The 12587-nt window shown below is 38.2% G+C and overlaps 1 protein-coding gene across 8 annotated transcripts in view; it reads right to left on the reverse strand.

Annotated features, from left to right (window-relative positions):
• The window catches only part of COL6A6 (collagen type VI alpha 6 chain), a 161863-nt gene that overhangs the window by 120080 nt on the left and 29196 nt on the right, over positions 1 to 12587 (reverse strand). For all 8 annotated transcript variants that reach the window (XR_012125637.1, XR_012125638.1, XR_005058938.2 and 5 more), the window contains exon 2: positions 7178 to 7275. Coding sequence is in view for 4 of the 8 variants with exons in the window: in XM_073222986.1 (XP_073079087.1) it covers positions 7178 to 7244 (67 nt within the window). In the remaining 4 variants the exon portion in view is untranslated. The remainder of the gene's footprint in view (positions 1 to 7177; positions 7276 to 12587) is intronic.

Consider the following 12587-nt stretch of genomic DNA (forward strand, 5'->3'; position numbering starts at 1 on the left):
GGAAGAAACAGCTCTTTCTTCACCACAGGCACCAACACTGCTCCCCTGAGACACCTGACATCACTCTAGGGGTTGAGCATCTCCAGAGAGTAGAGTTTCTGGGCACTAGAGGGCATCGCATACAAATATGAAATGTCAGAGGAACCTGGTTCAAACAAAAATCCCACAAACACCAGAAAAAGGCTCAAGTGAGACTGAACTAATCAATTTTCCTGAAAGAGATTTCCAAATAAAAATCATGAACATGCTCCTGGAGGTACATAAAAATATTCAAGAACTCAGGAACAAATTTAGGATGGAGATCTAATAACTAAGGAACACAATGGAGGATGTAAAAGCAGATTAGATACATTGGAAGAGACAATAAGTGAAATAAAAATTATAGAGAAAAGGAACACAAAGAAGCTGAAGCACAGAGAAAAAAGGATCTCTAGGAAAGAGAGAATATTGAGAGAACTGTGTGACAAATCCAAAGGAAACAATATTCCCATTATAGGGGTACCAGAAGAAGAAGAGAGAGAAAAAGGGATAGAAAGTGTCTTTGAGGAGGTAATTGCTGAAAACGTCTCCAATCTGGGGAAGGAGAAAGTCTCTCAGGCCATGGAGGTGCACAGATCTCGCAACAGAAGGGACCCAAGGAGGACAACACCAAGACATATAATAAGTAAAATGGCAAAGGTCAAGGATAGGGACAGACTACTAAAAGCAGCCAGAGAGAGGAAAAAGATCGCATACAAAGGAAAGCCCATCAGACTAGCATCAGACTTTTCAACAGAAACCTTATAGGCTGAAGGGAGTGGCATGATATATTTAATGCAATGAAGCAGAAGGGCCTTGAACCAGGAATACTATACCTGGTAAGATTATCATTTAAATTTGAAGGAAGGATTAAACAATTTCCAGATAAGCAAAAGCTGAGATAATTTACCTCCCACAGACCATTTCTATAGTGTATTTTGGAGGGACTGCTGTAGATGGAAGTGCTACAAAGGCTAAATAGCTATCACCAGAGGTAATACAACCACAATAATGAAAGTAGAACAGTTAATCACTAAGCAAATGTAAATTAAATTAACTATCCCCGAAGTCCATCAAGGGATAGACAAAGAGTATTGAATATGATATCTGACATATAAAGAACAGAGGAGGAAGAAAAAAGAGAAAAAAAAAAAAAGAACCTTTAGGTTGTGTTTGTAATAGCATACTAACTGAGTTAAGTTAGGCTCTTAGATAGTAAAGAAGTTACCCTTGAACCTTGGGTAACCACGAATCTAAAGCCCACAATGGCAATAACTACATATCTATCAATAATCACCATAAATGTAAATGGTCTGCACCAATCAAAACACATAGAGTCACTGAATGGATAAAAAAGCAAGACCACACTATATGCGGCCTACAAGAGACTCACTTCAAACCCAAAGACATACACAGACTAAAAGTGAAGGGATAGAAAAAGATATTTCATGCAACTAATGGGGAGAAAAAAGCAGGAGTTGCAGTACTTGTATCAGATAAAGTAGACTTCAAAACAAAGAAAGGAACAAGAGGAGACAAAGAAGGACATTATATAATGATAAAGGGTCAATCCAACAAGAGGATATAACCATTATAAATATCTATGCACCCAACACAGGAGCACTGACATATGTGAAACAAATACTAACAGAATTAAAAGGGGAAATAAAATGCAATGCATTCATTCTAGGAGACTTCAACACTCCACTCACTCCAAAGGACAGATCCACCAGACAGAAGATAAGTAAGGCAGGAGAGGCACTGAACAACACACTAGAACAGATGGACCTAACAGACATCTACAGAACTCTACACCCAAACACAGCAGAATATACATTCTTCTCAAGTGCACATGGAACATTTTCAAGAATAAATGATATATTAGGCCACAAAAAGAGCCTCAGTAAATTAAAAAAGACTGAAATTCTACCAACCAACTTCTCAGACCACAAAGGTATAAAATTAGAAATAAATTATGTAAAGGAAACAAAAATGCATACAAACACATGGAGGCTTAATAACATGCTCCTAAATAACCAGTAGATCAATGACCTAATAAAAAAAGAGATCAAGCAATATATGGAGACAAACAACAACAATAGTTCAACACCACAACATCTGTGGGAAACAACGAAGGCCATGCTAAGAGGGAAGTATATTGCATCCAGATCTACCTCAGGAAAGAAGAACAATCCCATATGAACAGTCTAAACTCACAATTAATGAAACTATAAAAAGAAGAACAAATGTGGCCCAATGTCAGTAGAAGGAGGGATATAATAAAGATTAGAGAAGAAATAAACTAAATTGAGAAGAATAAAACAATAGAAAGAATCAATGAAAGCAAGAGCTGGTTCTTTGAGAAAATAAACAAAATAGATAGACCCCTAGCCAGACTTATCAAGAAAAAAAGAGAGTCTACACACATAAGCAGAATCAGAAATGAGAAAGGAAAAATCACTATGGACACCACAGAAATACAAAGAATTATTAGTGAATACTATGAAAAATTATATGCTGACAAACTGAATAACCTAGAAGAAATGGAAAACTTACTAGAAAAATACAACCTTCCAAGGCTGACCAAGGAAGAAACAGAAAATCTGAACAGACCAATTACCAGCAATGAAATTGAATTGATAATTAAAAACTAGCTATGAACAAACTGCCTGGACCAGATGGCTTCACTGCTGAATTTTATCAAACATTTAGTGAAGACCCAATGCCAGTTCTCCTTAAAGTTTTCCAAAAAGTAGAAGAGGAGGGAATACTTCCAAACTCATTCTATGTAGCCAGCATAGCTCTAGTACCAAAATCAGGCAAAGAAACCACAATAAAAGAAACTTACAGACCAATATCCCTGATGAACATAGATGCAAAAATACTCAGTGAAATATTAGCAAACTGAATTCAAAAATACATCAAAAAGATTATCCAGCATGATTAAGTAGGATTTATTCCAGGGATGCAAGAATGGTACAATATTTAAAAATGCATCAATATCATCCACCACATCAACAAAAAGAAGGACAAAAACCTTATGATCATCTTCATAGATACTGAAAAAGCATTCAACAAAATTCAACATCCATTTATGATAAAAACTCTCAACAAAATGGATATAGAGGGCAAGTATCTCAACATAATAAAGCCCATATATGATAAGCCCACAGGCAACATCATACTTAACAGCAAGATGCTGAAGGCCTTTCCTTCAAGATCGGGAACAAGACAAGGATGCCCACTCTCCCCACTTCTATTCAACATAGTTCTGGAGGTCTTTGCGACAGCAATTAGACAACACAAAGAAATAAAAGGCATCCAAATTGGTAAAGAAAAAGGTATACTGTCACTGTTTGCAGATGACATGATATTGTACATAAAAACCCTAAAGAATCCACTCCAAAATGCTAGATCTAATATCTGAGTTCAGCAAAGTTGCAGGTACAAAATTAATACACAGAAATCTGTGGCATTCCTCTACACTAATGATGAACTAGCAGAAAGAGAAATCAGGAAAACAATTCCATTCACAACTGCATCAAAAAGAATAAAATACCTAGGAATAAACCCAATGAAATAAGTGAAAGACATATGCTCTGAAAACTACAAGACACTCGCGAGTGAAATTAAAGAAGATACCAATAAATGGAAACACATCCCATGCTCATGGATAGGAAGAATTAATATTATCAAGATGGCTATCCTACCTAAAGCAATCTACAGATTCAATGCAGTCCCTATCAAAATACCAACAGCATTCTTCAATGAACTAGAGCAAATAGTTCTAAAATTCAAACAGAACCACAAAAGACCCTGAATAGCCAAAGCAATCCTGAGAAGGCAGAATAAAGTAGGGGGGGATTTCACTCCCCAACTTCAAGCTCTACTACAAAGGCACAGTAATCAAGATAATTTGGTACTGGCACAAGAACAGACTCATAGACCAATGGATCAGATTAGAGAGCCCAGAGATAAACCCAACCATACATGGTCAATTAATATATGATAAAGGAGTCATGGAGATACAATGGGGAAATGACAGCCTCTTCAACAGCTGGTGTTGGCAAAACTGGACAGCTACATGCAAAAGAATGAAACCGGATTATTGTCTAACCCCATACACAAAAGTAAACTCAAAATGGATCAAATACCTGAATGTAAGTCATGAAATCATAAAACTCTCGGAAGAAAACACAGGCAAAATTCTCTTGAATATAAACATGAGCAACTTGTTCCTGAATGCATCTCCCTGGGCAAGGGAAACAAAAGCAAAAGTGAACTCATGGGTCTACATCAAACTAAAAAGTTTCTGTATGGCAAAAGATACCATCAACAAAACAAAAAGGCATCCTACTGTATGGGAGAATATATTTTAAATGACATATCCGACAAGGGGTTAACATCCAAAATATATAAAGAACTCACATACCCTAACACCCAGAAATCAAATAACTTGATGAAAAAATAAGCAGAGGATATGAACAGACAAGTCTCCAAAGAAGAAATTCAGATGGCCAGCAGGCACATGAAAAGATGCTCAACATCACTAATTAGCAGGGAAATCTAAATTAAAAACACAATGTGATATCATCTCACACCAGTTAGGATGACCAGTATAGAAAAGACTAAGAATAACAAATGCTGGAGAGGTTGCAGGGAAAGGGGAACCCTCCTACACTGTTGGTGGGAATGTAGAATGGTTCAAACATTGTGGAAAGCAATATGGAGGTTCCTCAAAAAACTAAAAATAGAAATACTATTTGACCCGGGAATTCCACTCTTTGGAATTTACCCAAAGAATGTAATTTTTCATATTCAAAAAGACATATGCACCCCTATGTTTATTGCAGCACTATTTACAATAGTCAAGATATGGAAGCAACCTAAGTGTCCATCTGTAGATGAATGGATAAAGCAATGGAATACTATTCAGACATAAGAAAGAAACAAATCCTACCATTTAATACAACATGGATGCAACTGGAGGATATTATGCTCAATGCAATAAGCCAGGTGGAGAAAGACAAGTACCAAATGGTTTCCCGCATTTGTGGAGTATAAAAATGAAGCAAAACTGAAGGAACAAAGCAGCAACAGACTCACAGACTCCACGAATGGACTAGCAGTTACCAAAGGGAAGGGGTGGGGGAGGTTGGGTGGGTAGGGAGGGAGAGGGGATTGAGGGGCATTATGAGTGGCACACATGGTGTGTGTGGTGGGGGGGCAGGTCACAGGGAAGACAGTGTAGCATAGAGAAAGCAAATAGGGACTGTGTGGCATCTTACTACACTGATGGGCAGTGACTACAATGGGGTATGCGGGTGACTTGATAATATGAGTGAAAGTAATAACCACATTGTTTTTTCATGTGAAACTTTCATAAGAATGTGTATCAATAATACCTTAATAAAAATATACTAAATACATACACACAAAAATATATATATGGTATTACCTTAATCTATTTTAAATTTCTTTATAGTGCTTTTTTATGAATTCTATGAGTGAGATTTATAATTGGTAGATTTATTCTGACATATATAAACTGTGGTAGAAACCAGGATACACTAAATTAAGAAAGAGATTCTAGTTTTAGTTTCTATTAAAAATATAACTTTCATATAAGAAAACAATACTTTGCTGAACTTTCAAGTCTTTATTTGATGACAGATTCAATGCTACGTCTGTAGAATTTTATTTTTATGTCAAAGAAAATCACTGGATTCAAGCACAAAATGTCGTCTGCTGATGATTTGCTGTTTGAACTCAGAGCTCTCACCACTTCAGTATCAGGTTCATTTCTTCCCTGGGGAGGGGAGGAAAATGTCTCATATATGTGAATAGTGTGTGTTTAGGAAAACAAGGTGTAATTGAACAGGAAATGGTGTCGTGCTATGAGCTGGTTCCACAAATTTGGTCAAGCTGTTCAGTATACATGGACTTCAGTGTCTCACCTTTAAAATGAGTAGATTCAACCAGAAAATATCTAAGGTCCCTCCTCATTCTGAGAATGATTACCTGACATGGTTACTAGATCATTATAATCAAATTAAAATAACTTCAATCTTTTCCTATCTAGGGAATCAGCTTTGGCACCCCTGCATGTTATTTCATTGTCTTTATAGCAATCAAGAGACTTAGTGGATAAAACCATTCTTTTTTTTGAAATAATATAATTTCAACCAGGTTGAGAGTCCTTTGATGACCATGTAGCCAGCAGCAGTTCCAGGGAAGAATAAGTGAGGATGAATCAACATCTTCCTCCAAGAGGAAGCGGGACCTTCAGGGGAGCCCTGCCCGGGGTGGCATGACCTGTGGCCACACGTGACCCCTCCATCCCCTCCATTCATAGATAAACCCTGTATTGTGTGGAGAAAGGAAATGTGCCCAACTGGTGGATGAGGTGGATTCAGGTTCTGATAAGGCCCATTCAGTCTGCCTGAATCATGGAACAACTGGGGGCAAAGTATTGCCTCTCTTTAAAAAAACTTAATTAGGTTGAGCGCGGCACAGAGATGTTTGTGGGTAACGTCTAGTTTATCTCCTCAGAAAATTTGCTTCCAGAGGTCAGAGTTCTTGAAAAAGCTGTAAAAGCCAATACAGGTGGCCCAGGAACAAAGTGACCAGTATCAGAACTAATTATTTAAGCGGTGGTAGAGGCAGTGAAGGGTGGGCCAGTATTTTGACTTAAGCCCCCCTGAACAGAGATTGCTCAAGAAGACAGATTAAGAGTTTTCTCTTCAGGGTAAAATACAATAAGCAGACTGACAGTTTAAATTGGGGAAACACCTGGATGCTTAACCAAGACAGTATTTTGGTACAAATGAATTATGAAGAGACATTCCAAATTTTCCAGTCCTGAACCTAATGTTAAGAGAGAACTTTCATGCAACCTCCCTGAAGACCTAAAAAGGGTTGAAAATGAGGCAAAATAGCAGCTCTCTTGTCTTTCCATCAGTGACAGAGAATAAGCAGCAGAGACAAATGCTTTGCAAAGGAACACAGGGTGACATCAAGAAGAAATTGAGCTACACGCACCCTTTCCACCATCAAAACCAGACAAAGCAAAATGAAACTCTTCATGTGTAAGTACGTACAACTCATGTATTATTTACTTTGCATAATGAAAATTAAATAATTCAGTTTTTTTCCTTACCAGCATCTTGGTTCACAGAAACATGGGAACAAATTATTATGAGGAACAAAATCAGCAGCATTTTCATATTATGACCTGAAAAATCTCCAACTTGAAATCTGAAAAGGCAAAAATATAAACATCTAAAATTATTATGGATATTATTTGGGAGTCAGGACTCACACACATAAAAGCACACAAAATTATGTATTAAATTGGGTGCAACCAGGGACAACGAGTTTCTGAGGTTCTCTGACCCTCTGATCTATGAAATGCCTTAAAAAAAAGGGCCACTACCATTTACAGATTTGTAATTCTCATGGTCCCCATCCCTGTAGAAACACGAGATTTTGGATCATCAATGAAAGTAGCCAGATGCGCTCCAGATCAAAAATGATTCATGTTAATCATTTTCTCTGTACCCTAGGATCACCTCTCTCTACACATTGCCAAGACAATTCAGAGTTCATGGGCTGGGACACAGTGTAAGACCTGATTTGTAATTTCTCCATCATGAACACATAGGTATGTTTCACATTTGAGAAATATTTCTAGATGTGATCAAAATTGCCTGCTTTTTCTTCCTTTTCCCATGTAATTAGAAAGGCAACCATTTCTCTTTATCCTTAAATTTAAGAGATGACATTAAAAAATAAGTAATGACCTTTCCATATTCCATATGATGTCGTATTCCTCAGAATGACTCAATGTCTATCATTTTTCTCCCTAACTGCATGAGGCAAGGGTTTTCCAATTCTAGTTTAGCCTAAAGCATTTTCAGCACTTGAATGATTCATTTCATGGCATGAAATAGGATTTTAAGATTGAAAATAAATATTTTAACAAAGCAGGTTAGGTTCATTCATTCACTAATTCATCCACTGAATGAAAAGTGCATATGAGTAAACTAGGCTCTCTGTTTCTTTCTTCTTGCCCAGACACATATTTGCAATATCATATATGGCTGTATCATTCCTTGTCAGGCAGACTCCTAGTGCTTAATATTTCATTCCTTCAGAAAAGAGAACTTTTCTATGAGAAATTCCATCCCTATTTCCTCACCCATGCCATCATCCCTCTGACATTCGGGAGTTTGGGACTCTGTTCTATTTCTTCATAAGAAGCCTAGATGATAGAAACTTCAGGATGCAAGTCAATTTATCAATCCTATTCCCAAGGATTTGAGCTGGGAGCTGGAAGTGAGCACAGTGAGCTGGAAGGGTCTCTTTAAAGGTTGTTTTAAATCCAACCCTTTTATTTTAGAGGAAATTTAGTCCTGAAGTGGATTGCTCAAAGTGAAAACCAAGTCACATACCTGTACAAATTTTCTACTAATGTGCATAACAACAATAATAAATCCTGCTCCTCCCTGAGCCTCTGCTGTGCACTGTGCCCATGCTAACAGCTTCACATCTTACGTCTATTCTCCTATTTGACACTGGAAACAAATCTAGTAGCTAGTGGTAATATTGTTCCTATTTTGCAGATAAGGAAGTAGATTCATAAAGGGGAAATAACTGACTCAAGGTCACATTGAAAAAATGGGCCACAGTTGGGACAGGAGCCCACATCTGTCTGCCTCTAAAGTCTATACTTTCAAACTCAGTCATCCTGCATCCCAAACTCAACATTATGAATGCAAAAAAAGTCTCAAATGTCTTTGTTCTATGCCTCTTTTCTAAGTATTAGCACATATTGGTACTTGTTTTCATGTCTATTTTTCCTTTTCAAAACCAGGGCTTTGTGTTATTTACTTCTTTTCCCTTTATATTGTGAGCTTTACAAATAAATGCTATATCTTTATGAGTTATGAGACATAAAATAGAAGATGTTTCAGGATAAATCTCAAAGACAGAAAGAAAATAGTCCTGAATGAAAGTTAGAACGTGGATAGAAAAGTGAGGATTAGGTGAGGCCACAGCAGCCCCAAAGCAGCATGTCGGCATCTGCACGTCGCCCCACACAGACGGTCAGCACCAGCACACATCGAAAACTGAGTTCTTGGCCATCATGTGAAACAACTTCCTCACAGCCTTCAAATGGAATCTGGTTGGGTGTGCTCCAAGGCTACACAGGGTGGAAGCCCAGTGGGAGGGTTTTGAAGTGCTTGCCCTGCTCTGTAGTGGCACAGGCTTAGAGTTGGGGCTACTCCAAGTTCATGTTTGGGAGGCTTGGATTCACTTTTACCACATCAGAGGCATGGATGAAATGCCTATAATCTGTATGTCATTCTACTATAAGACATGGCCAGAATTTACATACTTAAAATGTTTTAAATATCTAAAATTTTAAATAAAAATAAATTTTTAAAATGCTTAAAATAACAACATAAAATTTGAATTCATGGTACACCCCATCTTAATATAACCATAGTGAGATTGATTGCTTCTCATTATGGAAACACTCTCAAAGGTATAGGCCCCTTTAATCTGAATTTTGTTGTAATCCATTCATTCTGAATTAAGCAAGCTGAGGTCAATACACCTCTTTTGAAGTTATATACTATAAAAAGACTTTTTAAAAATCTGGATCTCTGTAAACTTTCTGTAAGGAAGGTGGAATGTTTTTGATTTACAGTGCAGCTGCACAAGCTGCCCAGCCACTCAGCCCTTGGCTTCAGACCCAGAATGTTTAGGACTTATGCAACACCTCTCCTGAGGCTGCTAAGAACCAGGGATTTCAGAGAGACCTCTGCCCAATTCAAGCCAATTTATAATCTAGGACACATCTTGTATATATTAAGAGCCCAGAAGGGATACAAAAGAGACATTAGCAGAATTAAGAGAAATTCCATTTCTTTCCTTTAAAAAGAGTATGCAGGGTACATCATTTCTAATTACTGGTTTTATTTTTCTTCAGAAGCAAGAATATTGGCAGCTGTCTCACCATAAGGAACAATATTGGGTCTGTGCCACAAACTTCAGGATAAATTACTTGCTTATTTAACCCCTAATCTCTCCACCTTTGCCCTTCCTCAAGCTATTCTACTTCTCAGAAGTTGGAAGGTGGAAGAAAAGTATTCAGAGTGAGACTTCAGCTCTGTTGAAATCCTTCAGTTTAAATGCTTGGCACATACTAGGAACAAATAAACCCAGAATCAGTGATGGTAAGAAGACACCAACACTTGCAGGGCAAGCATATTGCATAAGTTTACAGTTAATATCGCACTTTCCTCCAGCTGCGTGTGCTGGAATCAGAAACAGAGACCGTATATGCTGTCATATTTGAAGGTCACACAGGCGACCACAGCTTTGTAGAGTGGACACTCTTCACTTGGCTCAGTGGAAAGAGCACAGGTTATAAAATCTCATGACCCCAAAGATGGCGGCATGAGAGAAGAGACACAGGCTTCCTCCTAAAATCGTATACAATTAGAAAATATAGTTGGTGCAACTAATCCTGAGAGAGCAACAGGAAAGAGGATGGCGCCAGACTGCACACACTTGGAGAAGAGAGCAGACCTCATTGAACAAGTTGAGGCCCAGGAGAAACCAACCCCTTCCCCCACCCCAGCTCACTGTCAGGAGGAAGAGAAGCTGAGCAGGGAGGGAGTGGAGGCCTGGGACTGCTGAATACCTAACTACAGAGATCTGCTCTGGGAGCAGAAACCTACATTTCATGGTGCTTTCATGATACTTGCTTGATTATGGGGTTGGAAAGTTAATACAGGCAGAATTCCTGGAGAGACTGAGATTCCAGCTGCTTGCAGAAAGCAGGGATCTGTATCCATCTGCTCTGGTACAAAAGCTTATATCTGTGTGCTTGGCCCACTGGTTCAGGCAGTGGAGACAGGCATAGGAGCCAGGAAGAAGGAAACAGCTCTTTCCTCCTCCAAGGCACCAATACCGCTCCCCTGCAACCCACGACATTGCTTCAGTGGCTGAACAGCTCCAGAGTAGAGCTTCTGGACACTAGAGGGTGCTATATACAAATATGAAACACCACAGGAACCTGGTCCAGAGTAAAATTAATATAACTCCGGAGAACGATTTACATGACATGGACCTTATGACTCTTCCTGAAAGGGAGTTCAAAATAAAAATTATCAACATGCTAATGGAGGTATGGAAAGATATCCAAGAACTCAGGAATGAATTCCAGTCGGAGATCCAATCATTGAAGAGCACAATGGAGGGTACTGAAAGCAGGTTGGATATGGTGAAGGAGATGATAAATGAAATAGAAACTAGAGAAGAGGAATACAGAGAAGCTGAGGCACAGAGAGAACAAAGAATCTCTACGAATAAAAGAATATTGAGAGAATGGTGTGACCAATCCAAACGGAACAATATTCACATTACAGGGATACCAGAAGAAGAAGAGAGAGAGAAAGGGATAGAAAGTGTCTTTGAGGACATAGTTGCTGAAAACTTCACCAATCTGGGGAAGGAGAAAGTCTCTCAGGCCATGGAGATCCACAGATCTCCCAACACAAGGGAAATGAGGAAGACAACACCAAGACATATAGTAATTAAAATGGGAAAGATCAAGGATAAGGACAGACTGTTAAAAGCAGCCAGAGAGATAAATAAGATCACATACAAAGGAAAGCCAACATCAGACTTCTCAGCAGAAACCTTACAGGCCAGAAGGGAGTGGCATGATGTATTTAGTGCCATGAAGCAGAAGGGCCTGGAACCAAGATTACTTTATCTGGCAAAATTGCCATTTAAATTTGAAGGAGGGATTAAACAATTTCCAGATGAGCAAAATCTGAGAGAATTTCACCTCCCACAAACCATCTCTACAGTGTACTTTAGAGGGACTGCTGTAGATGGAAGTGTTCCTAAGGTTGAATAGCTGTCACCAGAGGTAATAAAACCACAGTAAAGAAAATAGAACAGCTAATTACTATGCAAATGCAAAATTAAATGAACTATCCCCAAAGTCAATCAAAGGATAGACAAAGAATACAGAATAGGATACCTTATATATAAAGAATGGAGGAGAAGAAAAAGGAGGAGAAAGAGAAAAAACCTTTAGATTGTGTTTGTAACAGCATATTAAGTGAGTTAAGTTAGACTCTTAGAAAGTAAGGAAATTAACCTTGAACTTTTGGTAACCACGAAACTAAAGCCTGCAATGGCAATAAGTACATACCTATCGATAATCAACCTAAATGTAAATGGACTGAATGCACCAAACAAAAGACATACAGACACTGAATGGATGAAAAAGCAAGACCCATCTATATGCTGCTATAAGAGACTCACTTTAAACCCAAAGACATACACAGACTAAAAGTGAAGGGATGGAAAAGGATATTTCATGCAAGTAACAGAAAGGAAAAAGCAGGAGTTGCAGTACTTGTTTTAGACAAAATAGACTTCAAAACACAGAAAGTAACAAGAGACAAAGAAGGACATTACATAATGATAAAGGGGTCAATCAAACAAGAAGATATAACCATTATAAATATCTATGCTCCCAA

Source organism: Manis javanica, chromosome 15 (genome assembly GCF_040802235.1).
Source record: "Manis javanica isolate MJ-LG chromosome 15, MJ_LKY, whole genome shotgun sequence".
NCBI classification, from domain to species: Eukaryota; Metazoa; Chordata; class Mammalia; order Pholidota; family Manidae; genus Manis; species Manis javanica.